Source organism: Homarus americanus, unplaced genomic scaffold (assembly GCF_018991925.1).
Source record: "Homarus americanus isolate GMGI-L3 unplaced genomic scaffold, GMGI_Hamer_2.0 scaffold1024, whole genome shotgun sequence".
Taxonomy (NCBI): domain Eukaryota; kingdom Metazoa; phylum Arthropoda; class Malacostraca; order Decapoda; family Nephropidae; genus Homarus; species Homarus americanus.
In genome coordinates this window covers 1,838,520-1,862,069 of record NW_024715228.1, presented here as the reverse complement: position 1 = coordinate 1,862,069, position 23,550 = coordinate 1,838,520, and the positions used below count along the sequence as shown (strand labels likewise).

General features: G+C 42.0%; 5 protein-coding genes across 5 annotated transcripts; 1 reads left to right on the top strand and 4 right to left on the bottom strand.

The window, feature by feature from the left end:
- Nucleotides 1–1,565: 1,565 nt before the first annotated feature.
- LOC121855583 (cuticle protein AMP1A-like) lies at nucleotides 1,566–2,444 on the top strand. The gene is made up of 3 exons (XM_042350615.1): nucleotides 1,566–1,586; nucleotides 1,749–1,954; nucleotides 2,067–2,444. Exons 1-3 carry the CDS (start codon nucleotides 1,578–1,580, stop codon nucleotides 2,263–2,265), a joined length of 414 nt encoding a protein of 137 aa, XP_042206549.1. The 5' UTR covers nucleotides 1,566–1,577; the 3' UTR covers nucleotides 2,266–2,444.
- A 1,451-nt stretch (nucleotides 2,445–3,895) lies between these two features.
- On the bottom strand, nucleotides 3,896–4,768 carry LOC121855633 (cuticle protein AMP1A-like). Its single transcript, XM_042350702.1, has 3 exons — nucleotides 4,749–4,768; nucleotides 4,376–4,581; nucleotides 3,896–4,263 (listed from the first exon to the last, which is right to left on the bottom strand). Exons 1-3 carry the CDS (start codon nucleotides 4,755–4,757, stop codon nucleotides 4,089–4,091), a joined length of 390 nt encoding a protein of 129 aa, XP_042206636.1. The 5' UTR covers nucleotides 4,758–4,768; the 3' UTR covers nucleotides 3,896–4,088.
- Nucleotides 4,769–13,001: 8,233 nt separating this feature from the next.
- On the bottom strand, nucleotides 13,002–14,049 carry LOC121855637 (cuticle protein AMP1A-like). Its single transcript, XM_042350714.1, has 3 exons — nucleotides 13,989–14,049; nucleotides 13,382–13,587; nucleotides 13,002–13,276 (listed from the first exon to the last, which is right to left on the bottom strand). The coding sequence occupies exons 1-3, from the start codon at nucleotides 13,995–13,997 to the stop codon at nucleotides 13,105–13,107; spliced, it is 387 nt and encodes a 128-aa protein (XP_042206648.1). The 5' UTR covers nucleotides 13,998–14,049; the 3' UTR covers nucleotides 13,002–13,104.
- A 4,235-nt stretch (nucleotides 14,050–18,284) lies between these two features.
- Nucleotides 18,285–19,390, bottom strand: LOC121855611 (cuticle protein AMP1A-like). Its single transcript, XM_042350665.1, has 3 exons — nucleotides 19,310–19,390; nucleotides 18,703–18,908; nucleotides 18,285–18,590 (listed from the first exon to the last, which is right to left on the bottom strand). Exons 1-3 carry the CDS (start codon nucleotides 19,316–19,318, stop codon nucleotides 18,410–18,412), a joined length of 396 nt encoding a protein of 131 aa, XP_042206599.1. The 5' UTR covers nucleotides 19,319–19,390; the 3' UTR covers nucleotides 18,285–18,409.
- Nucleotides 19,391–22,519: 3,129 nt separating this feature from the next.
- LOC121855625 (cuticle protein AMP1A-like) lies at nucleotides 22,520–23,331 on the bottom strand. Its single transcript, XM_042350689.1, has 3 exons — nucleotides 23,248–23,331; nucleotides 22,935–23,140; nucleotides 22,520–22,825 (listed from the first exon to the last, which is right to left on the bottom strand). The coding sequence occupies exons 1-3, from the start codon at nucleotides 23,254–23,256 to the stop codon at nucleotides 22,645–22,647; spliced, it is 396 nt and encodes a 131-aa protein (XP_042206623.1). The 5' UTR covers nucleotides 23,257–23,331; the 3' UTR covers nucleotides 22,520–22,644.
- Between the last annotated feature and the right edge of the window lie 219 nt (nucleotides 23,332–23,550).

Sequence of the window (23,550 nt, the reverse complement as noted above, 5' to 3'; positions counted from 1 at the left end):
AACTAAGACACAGGTGGTCGTCAAGATGTAAGGCTCATCACCACCTGCACACACCCTCACCACCGCCACCACCTGCTCACACCTCCACCACCGCCGCCACCTGCCCACACCCCTACCACCCCACCACCTGCCTCCACCTGCTCACACCTCCACCACCACCACCACCACCTGCCCACACCACCACCACAACTTGCCCACATCTCCCCCACCACCACCTGCCCACACCCCCACCACTACCACCACCACCACACCTTGCTGGGAGATATTTATGGTATTTTATTGACCATTTCACCATCTGTCATCTGTTCAGGTCACTCTGTTTGACCAGTGTTAGTACAAGAGGAAACTGAAACACCTGGAGGAAACCTGTGGTGTTTGATAGTGGTGAAGCAGGACTCGAACCCTTGACATAGTAGTGAGAGGTACGCGAGTTACTGTTGTACCAATTTCGTGAAGGGTGGGTGGCTGTCTGAATGGCTGGGTGGCTGGTTGGCTGTCTGGGTGGCTGTCTGGGCTGGCTGTCTGGGTGGCTGTCTGGCCGCTTGTCTGAACGGGTGTCTGGTTGGCTGGCTTCTCTTTCTACCTCTGTAAGCAACATCGTAACCTCAGAGCCCACAGTCTTGTAGTAAAGCTGGTGGAGAGGCAATATGTGACCTGCCCCTCGGTATGAGCCAGCACTTGTGACCGACTTCCCGGCTCACTGTAGACTCCAAGTGGTTCCAAAAATAGACATTACAATTTTTAAGACCAGACATAACCGTAAGATAGTATAATATGTCTGTTTTTTTACTTATTTGGTTACTATACTCGAGTCATAGTGAAGATAGAAAAGAAATATAGTAAGTTTGTATTAGTTTTGCCATTACGTGTTGTGTATAAATGTGTTTAACTTCAGTACACTATTTTAGTCAAGAATTAATACAGTTTCTCCTCATATGTACGTTTTCTCAGTTGCTTAGTCTCATCTTTTTTTTATCAATAGGTTTCTTTGTATTTTTACTTTCTCGTATTATTACTCTATGGTTTATTTAACTTTCAATACTTACTTGTCTTAATTCCTTTACGGCATAAACCTAACCTACCCACACTTGTCGCTATAAGGAAAAAAAAACTAATTGCTTAATATTTTATTGATTCATTCAGATAATGACCCAACACTACTCTTCCTTGGGTCTCTTACAGTAAAGACTTACGCCCGTATTATTAAACAACATCTTCCCCTGAAGAGGGTCGTCGTGTTTCAACCCGAGTTTTAAACTAAATGAGTCCTGAGGGACACCGCAGTACTGTACTTAACGGGGTGGTGTGGCCTTATATCTATCTACCTGACTTGAAGGACGCTTAGACTTTTATACCGTTTGATAACAGGCTCAGCAGCAAGACGCATCTCTCTCACAGGTCACCGGGCAGGTAAACTTTACAGTACTGCTAAAGGACAAACTTCAAGGTTACTCGGTGTGTAAGGAACCATCGGTGGTCAACCCATACACTGACCTCGGGCGACCCCTCACTGCCTGGCCGGGTATATAAGGCGGCCGGACACCTCCACCCTCACACTCACCATCACAACCTACACCATGAAGCTCGTGAGTACATTTATAAACACTTCAAGTTGGTGATATGTAAAGACTGTTGAAATTAAGTTTGCTTTAGTACCAATATCCAGCTTTCCTCGGTTCAAATTTTACCAAATAATCGAATGATATTTAGTTAACTTTATATAGAAGACTAAAACTATTATATTCCAGGCTGTGATCCTCGCCCTGGTTGCTGTAGCTGTGGCCGACAAGCTGGCCCCCGTCCCCCTGCCCGTCGCCATCCTCCGCAGCCAACAGGTCAACCCCGACGAGTTCGGTGCCCACAGCTCCGACTTTGAGGCAGAGAACGGCATCCAGTTCCAGTTTGCTGGCAACGAGGGTGTTGGTGGCGGTTCCAACATGGCCGGCTCCTGGAGGTGAGTTAGCGAGGCTCTGTGTCATTTGTGTTTGTAATAATAATACTATACGTATTTGTGTTTAAACATTGGTCTTGTGCATCAGCTCATCTAACATCAAACATTGTGTCAGCTACCTCCAGGAGGACGGCAGTGTAGCGACAGTCCAGTTCGTGGCTGACGAGAACGGTTTCCAGCCCCAGTCCGACCTGCTGCCCGTGGCCCCCGCCTTCCCCCACCCCATCCCCCAGTTCGTCCTCGACCAGATCGCCTTCGCTGCTGAGGAAGATAAGCGCAAGGCTAAAGTAGGTGAAGCCGCAGCCACTGAATAAGACCTCGTATACTGGAGGACCTGTAAGCTGTCATAGATTCATTGAAGTGTATGACTGACTGTACAAATGTTACTGTGTAGGAATGTTGAGTGTATTTAATGATATGATGCTAATGCTACATATGCGAGGTATACTGTATTTGTAAATAGTGTGCAAATAAATTAAAACTTAGCTACCAACACAAGTATATTTCCCCCCATATGAATTTACATAATTGTTTATTATAGAAATTGATGAATACTCTTGCCACCAAGTAAAATATTGTTATTATAAAAATTAGTTTACAAAGATCCCAGCTGACCCTGTGCCTTATGAAGGACCTGACACTACGAGAAAGATTCAGACACCGACTGTTTCTGAAGGTACGACCGGGACAGGTGGGGTGGTGTTACAATCATTGGTGGTGACAGTCACAAACAATCAGTGGTGGTGACAGTTACAAACAATCAGTGGTGGTGACAGTCACAAACAATTAGTGGTGGTGACAGTCACAAACAATCAGTGGTGGTGACAGTTACAAACAATCAGTGGTGGTGACAGTCACAAACAATCAGTGGTGGTGACAGTTACAAACAATCAGTGGTGGTGACAGTCACAAACAATTAGTGGTGGTGACAGTCACAAACAATCAGTGGTGGTGACAGTCACAAACAATCAGTGGTGGTGACGAGCACAAACAATCAGTGGTGGTGACAAACAATCGAGTGGTGGTGACAGTTACAAACAATCAGTGGTGGTGACAGTCACAAACAATCAGTGGTGGTGACAGTCACAAACAATCAGTGGTGGTGACAGGCACAAACAATCAGTGGTGGTGACAGGATCAGTTTGCTCCTTTTAAGAATCTCCACCTCAACTCCCTCCACCTGAAGATACTCCACCCCAGTTTTCTCCACCCCAGTTCCCTCCACCCCAGTTCTCTCCACCCCAGTTCCCTCCACCCCAGTTTCCTCCACCCCAGTTCCCTCCATAGCAGCTCCCTCCACCTGAAGAATATCTCACTACACATTATTGTTTTGCGGTCAATAGCTTCTCGGATACAAAGTGCAAGACTATATTGAGTGTTTCATAATATTTATAGGTCGTTTTCCCCTTTACAGTGTTGTGTAAATATTGCAGTGGAGTGAAGCGTAGGGGGAGGATATCTGGTAAGACTTGAAGATAGGGGTCCCACCTTAGCAGCTACCTAACGAAAATTCTCTATTGAATCCTTGTAAAAAGCATTCCTCCTACACCTTTTTGTTGTGTGTTTCTGGGGGTAATAAACTTTTTTATCCTCGCAGGCAAAATTTCGTCAGGTTGATGCTAAGGCTGGATACTGAGTCTGTCTATGTACAAGATCCAGTGTAGTATTAGTTGTAGATCTGGCTATATCAATTTATTTATTTTATTTTTACTGGTGACACTTCACAATACGCCGAGTGTATCAAGTGAATGAACTCAGAGATTTAACTTTCACTGCCCTTGTCATCCTTCACAAATATAACCTCTCACCTCTGGCGCTTTTTTCAACGCTCAGATCCCTTGATCAGCTGCAGTAAATCACACATATATGAACACATTTTACCACTCTCAGGTTCATGCAACACATTTCAACAATTAAAATGGGAGGGTATATTTAGATCCAGTATTGAGTAAAGTTTTCATATATTTGTACACCACATACAAGTGCTATACTGCTTTCATACATCAGACTTAACATAAATACACTCAACATTACCACATAGTAACATTTGCACATTGAGTCGTACACTCCAAGGAATCTATGACAGGTTACAGTTCCTCCAGTGTACGAGGTCCTACTCAGTGGCTGCGGCTTCACCTTATTCAGCCTTGAGCTTATCTTCTTCAGCAGCGAAGGCGATCTGGTCGAGGACGAACTGGGGGATGGGGTGGGGGAAGGCGGGGGCCACGGGCAGCAGGTCGGACTGGGGCTGGAAACCGTTCTCGTCAGCCACGAACTGGACTGTCGCTACACTGCCGTCCTCCTTGAGGTAGCTGACACAATGTTTGATGTTAGATGAGCTGATGCACAAGACCAATGTTTAAACACAAATACGTATAGTATTATTATTACAAACACAAATGACACAGAGCCTCGCTAACTCACCTCCAGGAGCCGGCCATGTTGGAACCGCCACCAACACCCTCGTTGCCAGCAAACTGAAACTGGATGCCGTTCTCTGCCTCAAAGTCGGAGCTGTGGGCACCGAACTCGTCGGGGTTGACCTGTTGGCTGCGGAGTATGGCGACAGGCAGGGGGACGGGGGCCAGCTTGTCGGCCAGTGCCACAGCAACCACAGCGAGGATCACAGCCTGGAATATAATGTTTTTAGTCTTCCATATAACGTTGACTAAATATCATTCGATTATTTGGTAAAATTTGAACCGAGAAAAGCTGGATATTGGTACTAAAGCAAATTTGACTTAATTTCAACAGTCTTTACATATCACCAACTTGAAGTGTTTATAAATGTACTCACGAGCTTCATGGTGTAGGTTGTGATGGTGAGTGTGAGGGTGGAGGTGTCCGGCCGCCTTATATACCCGGCCAGGCAGTGAGGGGTCGCCCGAGGTCAGTGTATGGGTTGACCACCGATGGTTCCTTACACACCGAGTAACCTTGACGTTTGTCCTTTCATGGCGCGGGAGGCTGCCGGCAATAACTGAGCAGTTTTTGCTTCTCTGAGCCCCATATATTGTGTTTTTTAATTGTAACAGTTGAGAGTTAACCTTTTGGTGACGGTATTCATGGTGAGAACTTTTACACGCTGAGGCAGAGTTCATGTTCATTGAACTAACTTCTCTATCAAGTTGATCTACCTTCAAATTTATTCAATTCTCTATAAAAGTGATTAGGGGAGAATGTTACCTGCATAATAACTCACCTCAGCATCTTATTTCCACAAAGTTGCCTCTGAAGATGTTTTGAATAAAGATGAAAGCTAAGCTGCTCCATTATTTCCCTTTTCCCTGTGAATTTTTAATAACAAGGCGGGGGTTAGGGTTACCTGTTGACGTAGACGGCCAGGTGTGAGATGGGGCGGTAATTAGCGGAGTTTATTTCCTAGCTAATACAGTGTCCCTTACAGTGGGCGAAGGGATAGATAGATAGATGGATGAATGGATAGATAGATATATAGATAGATAGATAGATAGATAGATAGATAGATATCCTTTAAGTACCAGGTCTCACTTCTGACCCCTGGAAGAAGTGAATAAATCTACCTTCATGATAATTGCTGATACACATAAATTTACCTGAGAAGTAAAAAAAGTAGATTACAGTGAACCAGGTAACCGTAGAGTGGATCATGCTTCAGGTGTTCTAGTATCCAATATATGGGTCAACTCTTACCTGCCCCCTACCTGTGTATGGTGGAGGTGATGGTTCTATAACTAAGGTCTCTGTCTGTAAGGGGAAGGTTAAACAGAGGATTTGATTCTTTATTTTGTGTGTTTAGTGATGACATATTGTACACCTTGAATGTAGAGTTGATCGGTGTGATTCGGTCCAACTTTTGATTATTAAAGTCGAGGAAATAAACTATAAATGACGTACTTACTTTTCGTAATGACATCACCAGTTGTTTTTGCGTGACATCAAAGTACTGTCAAAAATGTGTCTTCCGTTGTCAAACTTCGCCACTATTATTTTGGTGCGATAGGCCATTTTTTGTTTTTGTTTATCGTTACTTAATCCTCAGAAACATTGTATTTTACATTCAATATTTACATTGGAAATATGGAATAGGTTGTTCTGTTACATTGCAAAGTTAGTATTGGGATATAGCTTATAATTTCCTATATATTTAACGAAAACGGGTGTCGGGCCGAGTTACTTAGGTTAACACTACTGTATATGCTTCTGTTTCAGGTTCCAAAGAGAGTTGGTTACCTGTTGAACCCATTAATTACCGGCTCAGTGCCTCCTGCATCAACCACAACCATAACACCACCCATCCAAGCTACCACACTACCATCTCCACCGCAACAATACCCACTCAAGCTACCACACCACCATCTCCACCACACCAGGTACAAGCTTGAAGTGGCTACCTGAGCTGGGGGGACTCACAAAAAACAATATACCTGGAGCTTTAGGTGAGCAAATTATCTTCACACACATATTATTGTGTAACAGCTACATATACGCTGGGTCAGACCACGGATACTACAGGGTGTCCATAAATGATTACCCTGATTAAAACACGGGAGCATACTGTTTTTAAGGTAATCAATCATTTATGGACACCCTGTAGTATTTTACGCAAGGTGATGTGAGGCTCGGTGGACGGGAGGGAGTAGCGTCCCCAGCACCATCTCTCGCGTTCCTTCACCCTGGGTCCTGCTGAGGCATTAACGATAGCACCTCTTCTCTGATTTCCCTTTTCATTTTATTTCTTAGTCTGTATTAGTACAACACTGAAGCTATATAGTTTGTTTATTACTGTACATTGCTCTGGTGTCGGTAGTTCTGCCTGGTGGACGTGTTCGAAAGTGTTGATTTAAATGGGAGTAAGTTTTCGTTTCTCACTTGTTAACAACGATTTATGACGATTTAATCTAGTTGTGTTTCATCTCATTGTATGTTTTTGTTTTGTTTTATTCAGTTAATAAATTGAGTTAAACACAATGAGAACAACATTCTTAAATGTTCTTCATAGTTGACTGACACTTTGAAACACCGATGAGGACAGAGTTTGGAAGTGTTTTTTCAGAGGTTCATGACCAACGGTTGAAGGTGTTCGTTATAATGAATTGCAACAGTTTATTTTGCCAGAAAAATACAGATACAGAGTGGATAATAATAACAATATAAACATGGCTGAGCCAGTTGAGAACCTGAGCTCTCTTTGAGGCACCTGATATATACTATACAGTACATTTATCTCAAGGAAGTATTATGTCACAGTTAGTATCATCTGGAATTGTACAATAGCATGGTGGTAATAAGTACATCTTATAGTGTTACCGCGGTTATCACTTCAATATTTATTTATTTTATTATTTATTGTTTTTATTTTATTTATTTATTTATTTTTTTATTTTATTTTTATTTTTTTATTTATACATACATATACACATACCTATACATATATATATACACACACACACACACACACACACATATATATATATATATATATATATATATATATATATATATATATATATATATATATATATATATATATATATACATAAATACATACGCATACACATATAAATTACAGTGGAATTTAAAAACAAAAGTATAATGGGGGAGCAGTACAACCTGGGTTGTACAGTAATAAGGTTGAACTAGAGGACAGAGCTGTCAGGGTTATGTCTAGTTGGCAATTATGTTATTGCAATGGTAATTACTTATTTATTTACATGATAATTTCCGATAAAACGGATTTGGTGGTGCAATAAAAGCAGGTACTGTAAATATAGTAAGTGTTACAAGAAATATTAATACTTCGACAATAGATATTTTTTTAGAGATTATTTAAAGTAAGGGAGCGTAGTCTTTGCTGGGATGGGTGGGGGTAAGTTGTTCCACACCTTCACACCGTGATATTTTATGGAGGTCTTGGACTGAGAGAAGCGCATGGGGGGGTGGTTTTAGTAGCTCTGGGTGCCTCAAGTTGTATCTCTGATTATTCCGGAACTGGAAGTAATTATTGTCAAGCAAGTGATTGATAGATTTGTAAACAAAGAGGGCATTGCAGTAGGTGTTAATATCTTCGAATTTTAAAAATTTCAATATACCAAATTTTTCGTTTGTGTGATCTGTTTTTTTCAAGTAGGTCATTGTCCGTACAACTCTCTTTTGTGCAGTAACCAGAGATTGTGTTTTGGAAGAGCCAGAGGCCCCCCATAGTGTGTGACAGTGTATCAGGTGTTGGTAAACAAGATCATGACAGATTTCTTTCATTGCTGTGAGAGTGAGTGACTGTCGAGTGTGATACATGATACCGCACTGTTTATTGATTTTACTGTGTATGGCTTGTATGTGGTTTCTCCAGTTAAGTTTCTCATCAACAATAACTCCGAGGAATTTAGCATTTTGTTCGCATTTGAGGACTGTATTACCAAGGTACAGGGGGTTCAAGTCTGGAGGTAAGTTTTTTCCTCTGTGAAAGATCGTGTAGTGGGTTTTCTCAAGATTTAGGGTCAGTTTATTACGTATTACCCAGGTCCCGACTTTAGTTAATTCAGTGTTCATAGTTCTCATCAAGGAATGGAGGTCTGAGTTGCTGGCATAGAGATTACTATCGTCTTCAAATAAGTTGTATTTTATGAGTGGGCTGGCGTGGACTATGTCGTTTATGTACAACAAAAACAGTACTGGACCGAGAATTGAACCTTGGGGGACTCCATACAAGATAGGCGAGGAGTCAGATTGGTGGTTATTATAACAGACATACTGCATCCTGTTGGACAGATATGAGGTAAACCAATTGTGGGACAGGCCCCTAACGCCGTAATGTTCAAGCTTTGAAAGGAGGATGGTATGGTCGACAGTATCGAAGGCTTTAGAGAGGTCCAAGAATATACCGACTGTGAACTGACTGTCATCAAAGGAATTTAAGATGTCATTAGTAAAGGATATCAGAGCACTCTCAGTCGACCTTCTAGCTCTAAATCCAAACTGGGAGTCTGTAAAGATGTTATTGGCATTGCAGAAGGAATTTAGTCTATTACATGCTAGCTTTACCAGTATCTTACTCAAGGCTGGGAGGACTGATATGGGGCGGTAGTTCTTGAAGAGACCTTTGTCCCCAGATTTTTTATATGCCGGGTGGACTTTAGCAATTTTCAGTTTATCAGGAAAGACACCACTAGTGAAGGAGGAGTTACAAATGTGGAGGAGAACAGGTAGTAACAAGTGGGCCACTTTTTTAGTGATGTTCATTGGTATATTGTCTTCGCCTGTTGCTGCATCTTTGAACATTTTTATGATGGCCAGTAATTCATCTGCTGTGACAGGGGATAAGAATAGTTCATTTTACTGTCTGTTTATTGGTTGGCAAGGAGGGAGGGTTCCGTTATAACTGAATCGTTTATCATAAAAGCTGAGTAGGGGGCCGAAGGCTGAGTGTTCCTGTTCTGAATAGAATTTATGACATTCCAGGTTTTCTTACTATCGCCTGATGCTGACTGGAGCTTATTTGTATTATAGTCTTTATAATTGGAAGAGTAAAAGTTTTTATGTTAAAAAAATACATGGGATTAAGAGCAGCGAATCAGGTACATTGTAAATTCGAAGAGAGAGATGCAATCGAAGTCTTCCCAGAGTAACGCGAGTCATTTGTTGTGGCGGCTCATTAATCAGTTCAGACTCATGAACCACGACGAACAGTTCCGAACTTTAGTCTCCGCTGTTGTCATGTAAAGAATTGTCGTAGTGAAGTGTTAAAAAGTGTCGTCGATGGTGAGGGAATATAATAAATCAACAGGTAGGTAAGTGGTGGTCAACACAGCTTGTATTTGTTGAGGTTAATGTGTTAAATGTGAGGATACGAGTATACAGTAGGCTACCCGGTGGGTCAGGGTCTTGCTGTCGGCCGGAACTGACTTATCAGTCAACGAAAATACATGAATTACATTTTATATGGACTTACTTGGTGGAATACATAGACATATTGTTTTAGTTAAATGGGAAATAAAACAATATGGCGTCTCGGTTCAGCCGCTGGGAGTGAAAACATAAGAAAGGTCTGTAGATGTTGCTGTATATTAGGTAAAATAGTTCTATATACTGTTTAGGTATTTTATTTAGGAATGACGCAGTAAGTATTATTATTATTATTATTATTATTATTATTATTATTATTATCATTATTATTATTATTATTATTATCATCAATATATTTTCGCCCCCAGGCCCTGATGTGGGTCATTGACCCGTGCCCGATTGGGCTAATCCCCTTAAAAAAAAAATTTAATATATGAATAATTTTCACTGTAACCTTTGTGAAACTAATCCCTCGCTCCCATATATTTACTTTGTCACCTTACCTGTTTCATCTTACCTATTTAAATTACATGGGAGGTTAAGATATTTCTTATTTTGAGTTAATATTCGTTTTTATCCCAATTGGTATTACGGATTATTTAGCCATTATCACTAGGATTCTTTTGTAGTTAGGAATCGATTTTCTTCTATCCCTGTGCAAATTTATATTTTTTCGAGTGTTTTAAACGATAAGACCTCCCAATTTCCAACAATATTGGTTACTCAAAGTGGGCAGCGCCTTGGAGTAGAGAGAAAATGTGGGGTAAAACATTAAAATAATGCAAACAAACTTTTAAAAACCTAACCTAACCTATGAAAAGGTTAATCTCTTTCGAGTTCATGGATATCCCTACTCATCTGAACACCGAAAACAAACTTCAACAAATACAACAACTAGTCAGAAAATTGGTAATTTACATGTGAAACTTTTAATTAATATTAAATAACAAAGGGCTCACACTATAGTAAAGCTTTATAACCTAGAATGGTAACTTATACCTGACAGTGGGCAGGACTATGAAGGGTAAAAGGACATGAATATTTGCCACCGCTCGTTTTAGAGAGACTGTCGTAGATAAGTCTTCCTAATTAAACGGATAAAAATTCCAACATCGGAAAATTGTCAGTGTGGGTTTGTCAGTGAATTTACTCTTTGATTTCCGACCATTGTGACTTGTGCGTTGCTGTGTCAAGTTATACGGGGGAGCTGTATTGATCCTTGTTGAGGGATGGTAGCATCTGTTGTATTACTGTTTGTAGGATTTTGGATTCAATATAAATAAATTTGTATATAATTAGAGAAATGATAGCAGAACTGTGACCTCATTCATGAATGTTGTTTCAGGCAGGATGATCCCTGGCCCAAGGCATGATGGGTGACGTCAAGTCTTCCTCTATCACCACAGCAAGGTTAGTACTACATCTGCTGCTCTTATTATGACACCATGGACAATAACCTATATTAACTTTTGGTGTTTATTAAAAACAATGTTGGTACAGTGTTTATACAGTGTCATGGTTGTTCCTGTTAGTTAAAGAGAACAAGTGTTAGTAAAGGTTAAGGAGAGGTTGCCACTTTTTTTGTGGGGATAGAATCTTCGGACACCTTTATTGTAATACATAGATGCTTATCTAATAGGAGATAGAGAGGCAATGTAGGAATGTGAAATATATGTAGTTTTCCTTCAAAACTTTATGATTTTGTCATTAAAACTCCCTCAGGAAGGCTGAAGGTCTGAACCACTGGTGACAGACCACATGTACCAACTAAACCAAAGTGAGTGATCTTCCGCATCAAGTTATTTGGTTGGTTTCTGTCAGTCCCACAAACTGTTGTTGGTTTTGTACGAACATTTGTAAAGGTATTACTGTAGGTTCATAGTCATTATTTAATCCATTTTTACTTTAAAACAAACACATCCTTGAGATCCTGCCAATATATAATGCGTAACAAGTGGCGACTCTCCTTAACCTTTACGGAAATTTTTATAGGAGTAAAGCGGGATGGAAGGCTAATCCGATTTTTTTTCCAGGTATGTGAAAGTTAACAGTTCCTCGAGGGACCGTAACACACCATAATACATCACAATTCAGGTATGTCCAAGTCAGGACTATATATCAGTTATCATATTTTTTTTTTGTGAGTCTTGCGTCTCCGCTAACTGAATAAGTCGCCGTTTCCTGCCGTAGTGAAGCTCGGGATTATGTTTGCTGTGTAAAGTCACGCGGGAATTTTTTTCTATCCAGTAATTTTCTAGATAGTGACTTGTGTATATCATTAATGTGATCCATGTCCGGAATTTGAATTTCTTTATGCCATTATTACATATCGTATCCCAGCAAGTGCAGGTGAACATTGTTTACATTGATTTACCTGTGTGCAGTCAGCCAAAGATGCACTGACCCCACCCTGGGTCTCGCGCTCGCAATTTTACCTGGCAATACAGTACTTGGTAAAGGAAGACTGTATGTAAAGGTGAATGGTGGATCTGTTTTTGGCTGTATCATTGTCAGGATAATTACTAAACAAGCCAAAGGTAGAATTTTTATAATAATAAACTATTCATTGTTATTTAAGGTCATGGGAAGTTTCCAAATGTTCGTTTATTTGCTTAAATAATGAAGAAAATTATATTAATGAATTTGCAACTCAATTACAACCACAGCTGCCACAATATTCTCACATCAAATTTTCTTCATTATTTAAACAAATATAGTATCGAAGCTTCTCTTGCTGTGGCTTCATCGGTTATGTAGACCTATGCTTAGAAAAGGTGAACGTTTCGTTGTGTCAGATGTATGACATCACTCGAGTAATTATTGTTGTTTAACTAAATCTGGTAACATTACTAAGGCTAAGTGGCTGCAGGTCTCACCTCTTATTCTAGGGGTCGCTGGTTAGCGCCTGGGGCACCCACAGTTCACCCAGCTGTGAGTGTGTACCAAAGTTTACTGTTGGGATAGTGACAACAGTCGAGTGCAGTGCCAGCTACACTTGCCTCATTGTGTACCCTAAAGACGTTATGTTTACGGTGTGCTGTAACCACTGCCAAATAGGCCGTCTGGTATAAGGAATCCATTTTCACAAACTTACAACTTATCATATTATAGAAGTCCGTTACAAAATGTGATGAGACATTAATAGAAGTCACACCTCTTTGGTGTTTGTTTTAAAATGACGCATCACGACCACAAACTTGTCATTTCTTTCCTTGGATTTTATGAAAATTTTTTAGTTTTACTGAAAGTTTATTTTTAAATTACATTTTCACTTATAGATTAGTAAATATATATATATCAACAACATTGTCGGTAAGGCTATTTTTTTAGACTTATTCTGCATCAGTCTTCTCAGCCTTAGCGAAGGCGATTTGGTCTAGGACGAACTGGGGGATGGGGTGGGGGAAGGCGGGGGCCACGGGCAGCAGGTCGGACTGGGGCTGGAAACCGTTCTCGTCAGCCACGAACTGGACTGTCGCTACACTGCCGTCCTCCTTGAGGTAGCTGACACAATGTTTGATGAGCTGATGCACAAGACCAATGTTTAAACACAAATACGTATAGTATTATTATTACAAACACAAATGACACAGAGCCTCGCTAACTCACCTCCAGGAGCCGGCCATGTTGGAACCGCCACCAACACCCTCGTTGCCAGCAAACTGGAACTTGATGCCGTTCTCTGCCTCAAAGTCGGAGCTGTGGGCACCTAACTCGTCGGGGTTGACCTGTTGGCTGCGGAGGATGGCGACGGGCAGGGGGACGGGGGCCAGCTTGTCGGCCACAGCCACAGCAACCAGGGCGAGGATCACAATCTGTATAAAACAAATGATTAAAAGAATAAAGGAATATAATCCTTCGTTTTTAAGACAACTCTTAAAGTTCCCAAGTTATTGTACCACATCGTATTGTTGTGTTTTCTACGATCACTAGTCCCACTAATACTCGCACCAGGGGCCTAATACTTGAACGGGTTGAAGAAGCTGCTGCCTCTCCTCTATGAATATTTAAAGGTCAAGTCTCAGCCCTTCAGTATCCCCTTGAGCGTCACAAGATCCACTTAGAAGCACTAAATTTGTTTTAACCTTTTTTTCATTATGTAAAGAAAGTCAGAAAATTACAAGTAGAGTAAAATATTTTAATTTACTCTGTGCAGGGAAACTGTTTGACTCTCCTGGACAAAATAATAATAAGAGCAGAGGTGCAGGTGACTTACAACCTTCATGATGGTGTTGAGTAGTTCGTCTGTGACCCAGCCAGTGATACACAGCTTTATATACCCGCTAACGACCACCTTACCGAGGTCACCAATGCTTTTTATCCCAGTGACAGGTGGTCAGCTGGTTCCTTTTGTTGTTATTGTTTTAAACAGCTGGCAGCGTTGACCCACATTCACCCCGGGCACAACTGTCTCAAGGCCAGCTGCGGGTAGTCGCCCTTGTTTAAACTTCTTTACCGTTTACTGACAATGATTTATGATATAATTCTCAAAGTCTATTCCCGCACTGAAATAGTTCTGTTGTTGGTATTGGTGTGATTAATAACTCTCTATTATAAATTACAGCTAAACTTTTTATACTAAATTATTTCGTTGTTTAGTTGCCGCATCTCACTGCCACGTTAATGGTAATATGTGACCTAGTGTGGTGATCCTTAACTCACACCGTGGTCTAGGTTAGGGACTCCTCGTTCATCTGTACACTGGAGGGTCGGTGTCTGGTACTGATGGTGATTTATATTAAGAGGAATTACCTTTAATGAACTGAGAGAGAAGAATGTGAAAGGTAAAGGAGTGTGAGTGAAGAGTCTGGACCATTAGTTCAGGTGAGCTAATGTTGAGGAACTGACACAGGTACTGACACTGATACAGGTACTGACACTGATACAGGTACTGACACTGATACAGGTACTGACACTGATACAGGTACTGACACTGATACAGGTACTGACACTGATACAGGTACTGACACTGATACAGGTACTGACACTGACACAGGTACTGACACTGATACAGGTACTGACACTGATACAGGTTCTGACACTGATACAGGTACGGACACTGATACAGGTACTGACATTGATACAGGTACTTTCACTGATACAGGTATCGACATTGATAAGCAGTACTGACACTGATACAGGTACTGACACTGGATACAGGTACTGACACTGATACAGGTTCTGACACTGACAGGTTCTGACACTGACACAGGTTCTGACACACTGATACAGGTACCGACACTGATACAGGTTCATACTGATACAGGTATCAGACACTGATACAGGCACTGACACTGATACAGGTTCTGACACTGATACAGGTACTGACACTGATACAGGTTCTGACACTGATACAGGTACTGACACTGATACAGGTACTGACACTGATACAGGTACTGACACTGATACAGGTACTGACACTGATACAGGTTCTGACACTGATACAGGTTCTGACACTGATACAGGTACTGACACTGATACAGGTTCTGACACTGATACAGGTTCTGACACTGATACAGGTTCTGACACTGATACAGGTACTGACACTGATACAGGTACTGACACTGATACAGGTACTGACACTGATACAGGTTCTGACACTGATACAGGTTCTGACACTGATACAGGTTCTGACACTGATACATGTACTGACACTGATACAGGTTCTGACACTGACATACAGGCACTGACACTGATACAGGTTCTGACACTGATACAGGCCCGACACTGATACAGGTACTGACACTGATACAGGTACTGACACTGATACAGGTACTGACACTGATACAGGTTCTGACACTGATACAGGTTCTGACACTGATACAGGTACTGACACTGATTCAGGTACTGACACTGATACAGGTTCTGACACTGATACAGGTACTGATACTGATACAGGTTCTGACACTGATACAGGTTCTGACACTGATACAGGTACTGACACTGATACAGGTTCTGACACTGATACAGGTACTGACACTGACAGGTACGACACCGATACAGGACTGACACCGATACAGGTTCTGACATTGATACAGGTTCTGACACCGATACAGGTTCTTCTGACACTGATACAGGTACTGACACTGATACAGGTACTCGACACTGATACAGGTACTGACACTGATACAGGTTCTGACACTGATACAGGTTCCCGACACTGATACAGGTACCGACACTGATACAGGTACTGACACTGATATTAAGGTACTGACACTCGATACAGGTACTGACACTGATACAGGTTCTGACACCGATACAGGTACCGACACTGATACAGGTGCTGACACCGATAAAGGTACTCGATACTGGACAGTACCGACACTGATACAGGTTCTGACACTGATACAGGTACTGACACTGATACAGGTACTGACACTGATACAGGTACTGACACTGATACAGGTACTGACACTGATACAGGTACTGACACTGATACAGGTTCTGACACTGATACAGCTACTGACACTGATACAGGTACTGACACTGATACAGGTTCTGACACTGATACAGGTTCTGACACTGATACAGGTTCTGACATTGATACAGGTTCTGACACTGATACAGGTTCTGACACTGATACAGGTACTGACACTGATACAGGTTCTGACACTGATACAGGTTCTGACACTGATACAGGTTCTGACACTGGATAAGAAGCCCTGACACTGATACAGGTTCTGACATTGATACAGGTTCTGACACTGATACAGGTTCTGACACACTGATACAGTGTCTCTGGACACTGGATACAGGTTCTGACACTGATACAGGTTCTGACACTGATACAGGTTCTGACACTGATACAGGTTCTGACACTGATACAGGTACTGACACTGATACAGGTACTGACATTGATACAGGTTCTGACATTGATACAGGTTCTGACACTGATACAGGTTCTGACACTGATACAGGTACTGACACTGATACAGGTTCTGACACTGATACAGGTTCTGACACTGATACAGGTTCTGACACTGATACAGGTTCTGACACTGATACAGGTTCTGACACTGATACAGGTTCTGACACTGATACAGGTTCTGACACTGATACAGATTCTGACACTGATACACTGACACTGACACTGATGCAGGTTCTGACACTGATGCAGCTGACACTGATACAGGTACTGACATTGATACGGGTACTGACACTGATCAGGTATTGACACTGATACAGCTGACACTGATACACTGACTGACACTGATACAGGTACTGACACTGATGCTGGTGATACAGGTTCTGACACTGATACAGGTACCTGACACTGATGCAGACACTGATACAGGTACTGACACTGATACAGGTACTGACACTGATACAGGTTCTGACACTGATACAGGTACTGACACTGATACAGGTACTGACACTGATACAGGTTCTGACACTGATACAGGTTCTGACACTGATACAGGTACTGACACTGATACAGGTACTGACACTGATACAGGTTCTGACACTGATACAGGTTCTGACACGGATACAGGTTCTGACACTGATACAGGTTCTGACACTGATACAGGTACTGACACTGATACAGGTACTGATACAGGTACTGACATTGACAGTAACACATGATTTAGTATCCACATCACACCCAACCATGTATATGTGTCAGCCTCATGATACAGACAGACACATACACCCTCACCTGTATCCACTTACCACACTAAGGATTCACCATACAAATGTTCCTTGTTGTTAATGATAACAGTCAGGAGAAATAGAATAACAATGACAATCCTCTTTGTTACCTGATTTTATTTGCATGAGTTAATGGGTCTTGGTTAGAGTCCCTTAACACACGCGTATTGTAGTATTTGTTATTGTTATGGTGGTTGTGTTCACTGTTAGTTATGGTGGTTGTGTTCACTGTTAGTTATGGTGGTTGTGGTCACTGTTAGTTATGGTGGTTGTGTTCACTGTTAGTTATGGTGGTTGTGTTCACTGTTAGTTATGGTGGTTGTGTTCACTGTTAGTTATGGTGGTTGTGTTCACTGTTAGTTATGGTGGTTGTGGTCACTGTTAGTTATGGTGGTTGTGTTCACTGTTAGTTATGGTGGTTGTGGTCACTGTTATTTATGGTGGTTGTGGTCACTGTTAGTTATGGTGGTTCTTGGTTGTGTTCACCGTCAAGTACCTCATTAACTATCGTCATGTTAAGGTCATCTGAACACTCTCATCATCGTTCAGTAACTCACAAGACGATAAATATTTCATTATTCCTTTTACCAATCACAAAGTTCATTAAATACCGAGACTGCTGCACCTGTTATTGGTTGAACAGTATTGAACACTATTGTGGCAGCTGTATGACAGTATCTTGAAGTGACTTGTTGGGTTCAGTTTACAGTATTATGGCGAGGGTTACAACTGATGTGTTCTGTGATGTTAACAGGAGGTGAAGTATTTATTGGAGATGTAGTTCCAGACTTGTGGATTATTATCAAGACAAGAATTAGCGAAACATTGGCGCTCGCTTAGAAGGACCTTATGAAACATCCAGTGTTATTAATATTTTATTTTTATAACATATTTACGTAAAGTTTAATAGATAGATAATTAATGAAATCGTTGTCGCTGACCGAAAATATTTACAAAGACTTGAGACTCATAGTCTATTTCTTAGACTTATTCCTTTTGAGCCTTGAGCTTATCTTCCTCAGCAGCGAAGGCGATCTGGTCGAGGACGAACTGGGGGATGGGGTGGGGGAAGGCGGGGGCCACGGGCAGCAGGTCGGACTGGGGCTGGAAACCGTTCTCGTCAGCCACGAACTGGACTGTCGCTACACTGCCGTCCTCCTTGAGGTAGCTGACACAATGTTTGATGTTAGATGAGCTGATGCACAAGACCAATGTTTAAACACAAATACGTATAGTATTATTATTACAAACACAAATGACACAGAGCCTCGCTAACTCACCTCCAGGAGCCGGCCATGTTGGAACCGCCACCAACACCCTCGTTGCCAGCAAACTGGAACTTGATGCCGTTCTCTGCCTCAAAGTCGGAGCTGTGGGCACCGAACTCGTCGGGGTTGACCTGTTGGCTGCGGAGGATGGCGACGGGCAGGGGGACGGGGGCCAGCTTGTCGGCCACAGCTACAGCAACCAGGGCGAGGATCACAATCTGTATAAAACAAATGATTAAAAGAATAAAGGAATATAATCCTTCGTTTTTAAGACAACTCTTAAAGTTCCCAAGTTATTGTACCACATCGTATTGTTGTGTTTTCTACGATCACTAGTCCCACTAATACTCGCACTAGGGGCCTAATACTCTCACGGGTTGAAGAAGCTGCTGCCTCTCCTCTATGAATATTTAAAGGTCAAGTCTCAGCCCTTCAGTATCCCCTTGAGCGTCACAAGATCCACTTAGAAGCACTAAATTTGTTTTAACTTTTTTTTCATTATGTAAAGAAAGTCAGAAAATTACAAGTAGAGTAAAATATTTTAATTTACCCTGTGCAGGGAAACTGTTTGACTCTCCTGGACAAAATAATAATAAGAGCAGAGGTGCAGGTGACTTACAACCTTCATGATGGTGTTGAGTAGTTCGTCTGTGACCCAGCCAGTGATACACAGCTTTATATACCCGCTAACGACCACCTTACCGAGGTCACCAATGCTTTTTATCCCAGTGACAGGTGGTCAGCTGGTTCCTTTTGTTGTTATTGTTTTAAACAGCTGGCAGCGTTGACCCACATTCACCCCGGGCACAACTGTCTCAAGGCCAGCTGGGGGTAGTCGCCCTTGTTTAAACTTCTTTACCGTTTACTGACAATGATTTATGATATAATTCTCAAAGTCTATTCCCACACTGAAAGAGTTCTGCTGTTGGTATTGGTGTGATTAATAACTCTCTATTATAAGTTACAGCTATACTTTTTATACTAAATTATTTCGTTGTTTAGTTGCCGCATCTCACTGCCACGTTAATGGTAATATGTGACCTAGTGTGGTGATCCTTAACTCACACCGTGGTCTAGGTTAGGGACTCCTCGTTCATCTGTACACTGGAGGGTCGGTGTCTGGTACTGATGGTGATTTATATTAAGAGGAATTACCTTTAATGAACTGAGAGAGAAGAATGTGAAAGGTAAAGGAGTGTGAGTGAAGAGTCTGGACCATTAGTTCAGGTGAGCTAATGTTGAGGAACTGACACAGGTACTGACACTGATACAGGTACTGACACTGATACAGGTACTGACACTGATACAGGTACTGACACTGATACAGGTACTGACACTGATACAGGTACTGACACTGATACAGGTACTGACACTGATACAGGTACTGACACTGATACAGGTACTGACACTGATACAGGTACTGACACTGATACAGGTACTGACACTGATACAGGTACTGACACTGATACAGGTACTGACACTGATACAGGTACTGACACTGATACAGGTACTGACACTGATACAGGTACTGACACTGATACAGGTACTGACACTGATACACTGACACTGATACAGGTACTGACACTGATACAGGTTCTGACACTGATACAGGTTCTGACACTGATACAGGTTCTGACTGATGCACTGATACAGGTTCTGACACTGATACAGGTACTGACACTGATACAGGTACTGACACTGATACAGGTACTGACACTGATACAGGTTCTGACACTGATACAGGTTCTGACACTGATACAGGTACTGACACTGATACAGGTACTGACACTGATACAGGTTCTGACACTGATACAGGTTCTGACACTGATACAGGTACTGACACTGATACAGGTACTGACACTGATACAGGTACTGACACTGATACAGGTTCTGACACTGATACAGGTCTGACACTGATACACTGATACAGGTTCTGACACTGATACAGGTACTGACACTGATACAGGTTCTGACACTGATACAGGTTCTGACACTGATACAGGTTCTGACACTGATACAGGTTCTGACATTGATACAGGTTCTGACACTGATACAGGTTCTGACACTGATACGATACAGGTTCTGACACTGATACAGGTACTGACACTGATACAGGTTCTGACACTGATACAGGTTCTGACACTGATACAGGTACTGACACTGATACAGGTACTGACACTGATACAGGTACTGACACTGATACAGGTTCTGACACTGATACAGGTTCTGACACTGATACAGGTTCTGACACTGATACAGGTTCTGACACTGATACAGGTTCTGACATTGATACAGGTTCTGACACTGATACAGGTTCTGACACTGATACAGGTTCTGACACTGATACAGGTTCTGACATTGATACAGGTACTGACACTGATGCTGGTTCTGACACTGATACAGGTTCTGACACTGATGCAGGTACTGATACAGGTACTGACACTGATACAGGTACTGACACTGATACAGGTACTGACACTGATACAGGTTCTGACACTGATACAGGTTCTGACACTGATACACTGACACTGATACAGGTTCTGACACTGATACAGGTTCTGACACTGATACAGGTTCTGACACTGATACAGGTTCTGACACTGATACAGGTACTGACACTGATACAGGTACTGACACTGATACAGGTTCTGACACTGATACAGGTTCTGACACTGATACAGGTTCTGACACTGATACAGGTACTGACACTGATACAGGTACTGATACAGGTACTGACATTGACAGTAACACATGATTTAGTATCCACATCACACCCAACCATGTATATGTGTCAGCCTCATGATACAGACAGACACATACACCCTCACCTGTATCCACTTACCACACTAAGGATTCACCATACAAATGTTCCTTGTTGTTAATGATAACAGTCAGGAGAAATACAATAACAAAGACAATCCTCTTTGTTACCTGATTTTATTTACACGAGTTAATGGGTCTTGGTTAGAGTCCCTTAATACACGCGTATTGTAGTATTTGTTATTGTTATGGTGGTTGAGTTCACTGTTAGTTATGATGGTTGTGTTCACTGTTAGTTATGGTGGTTGTATTCACTGTTAGTTATGGTGGTTGTGTTCACTGTTAGTTATGGTGGTTGTGTTCACTGTTAGTTATGGTGGTTGTGTTCACTGTTAGTTATGGTGGCTGTGTTCACTGTTAGTTATGGTGGTTGTGTTCACTGTTAGTTATGGTGGTTTTGGTCACTGTTAGTTATGGTGGTTGTGGTCACAGTTATGGTGGTTGTGTTCACTGTTAGTTATGGTGGTTGTGGTCACTGTTAGTTATGGTGGTTGTGGTCACTGTTAGTTATGGTGGTTGTGGTCACTGTTAGTTATGGTGGTTGTGGTCACTGTTAGTTATGGTGGTTGTGGTCACTGTTAGTTATGGTGGTTGTGGTCACTGTTAGTTATGGTGGTTCTTGGTTGTGTTCACCGTCAAGTACCTCATTAACTACCGTCATGTTAAGGTCATCTGAACACTGTCATCATCGTTCAGTAACTCACAAGACGATAAATAATTCATTATTCCTTTTACCAATCACAAAGTTCATTAAATACCGAGACTGCTGTACCTGTTATTGGTTGAACAGAATTGAACACTATTGTGGCAGCTGTATGACAGTATCTTGAAGTGACTTGTTGGGTTCAGTTTACAGTATTATGGCGAGGGTTACAACTGATGTGTTCTGTGATGTTAACAGAAGGTGAAGTATTTATTGGAGATGTAGTTCCAGACTTGTGGATTATTATCACTACAAGAATTAGCGAAACATTGGCGCTCGCTTAGAAGGACTTTATGAAACATCCAGTGTTATTAATATTTTATTTTTAAAACATATTTACGTAAAGTTTAATAGATAGATAAATAATAAAATCGTTGTCGGTGACCGAAAATATTTACAAAGACTTGAGACTCAGAGTCTATTTCTTAGACTTATTCCTCTTGAGCCTTGAGCTTATCTTCCTCAGCAGCGAAGGCGATCTGGTCGAGGACGAACTGGGGGATGGGGTGGGGGAAGGCGGGGGCCACGGGCAGCAGGTCGGACTGGGGCTGGAAACCGTTCTCGTCAGCCACGAACTGGACTGTCGCTACACTGCCGTCCTCCTTGAGGTAGCTGACACAATGTTTGATGTTAGATGAGGTGATGCACAAGACCAATGTTTAAACACAAATACGTATAGTATTATTACAAACACAAATGACACAGAGCCTCGCTAACTCACCTCCAGGAGCCGGCCATGTTGGAACCGCCACCAACACCCTCGTTGCCAGCAAACTGGAACTTGATGCCGTTCTCTGCCTCAAAGTCGGAGCTGTGGGCACCGAACTCGTCGGGGTTGACCTGTTGGCTGTGGAGGATGGCGGCAGGCAGGGGGACGGGGGCCAGCTTGTCGGCCAGTGCCACAGCAACCACAGCGAGGATCACAGCCTGGAATATAATAGATGTTAAATATACAGTGAAAATAATTATAATTTCTGTAGAGATATAAAGTGGTAGATTCAGAGGCAGTCAGTACTAGAAAGTTGTTTACTCACGAGCTTCATGGTGTAGGTTGTGTTGGTGAGTGTGAGGGTGGAGCTGTCCAGCCGCCTTATATACGCGCCCTGTGATGGGTCGCCCGAGGCTAACTATGGGATGACCACCGATGGTTCTTTATGCTCCGAGTTACCTTGACGTTGGTCCTTTCATGCCGAGGGAGCGGGTTACTCTCACCTCTAGAGACTTTTATGGTGGTCATTGGCTCGGCCGCTTAATGAAGGCTTCTGTACTATTCACCACAGGATGATGAATCACCTGTTGTGTTGTACGTGTGTCTATAGCGTAATTTAATCGTTAGT

Excerpts from the sequence above, each read along its gene's own strand:
- LOC121855583 (XM_042350615.1), top strand. Across the intron at positions 1,955-2,066 it reads AACATGGCCGGCTCCTGGAG|CTACCTCCAGGAGGACGGCA; the intron begins GTGAGTTAGCGA and ends ACATTGTGTCAG.
- LOC121855633 (XM_042350702.1), bottom strand. Across the intron at positions 4,264-4,375 it reads AACATGGCCGGCTCCTGGAG|CTACCTCAAGGAGGACGGCA; the intron begins GTGAGTTAGCGA and ends ACATTGTGTCAG.
- LOC121855637 (XM_042350714.1), bottom strand. Across the intron at positions 13,277-13,381 it reads AACATGGCCGGCTCCTGGAG|CTACCTCAAGGAGGACGGCA; the intron begins GTGAGTTAGCGA and ends ACATTGTGTCAG.
- LOC121855611 (XM_042350665.1), bottom strand. Across the intron at positions 18,591-18,702 it reads AACATGGCCGGCTCCTGGAG|CTACCTCAAGGAGGACGGCA; the intron begins GTGAGTTAGCGA and ends ACATTGTGTCAG.
- LOC121855625 (XM_042350689.1), bottom strand. Across the intron at positions 22,826-22,934 it reads AACATGGCCGGCTCCTGGAG|CTACCTCAAGGAGGACGGCA; the intron begins GTGAGTTAGCGA and ends ACATTGTGTCAG.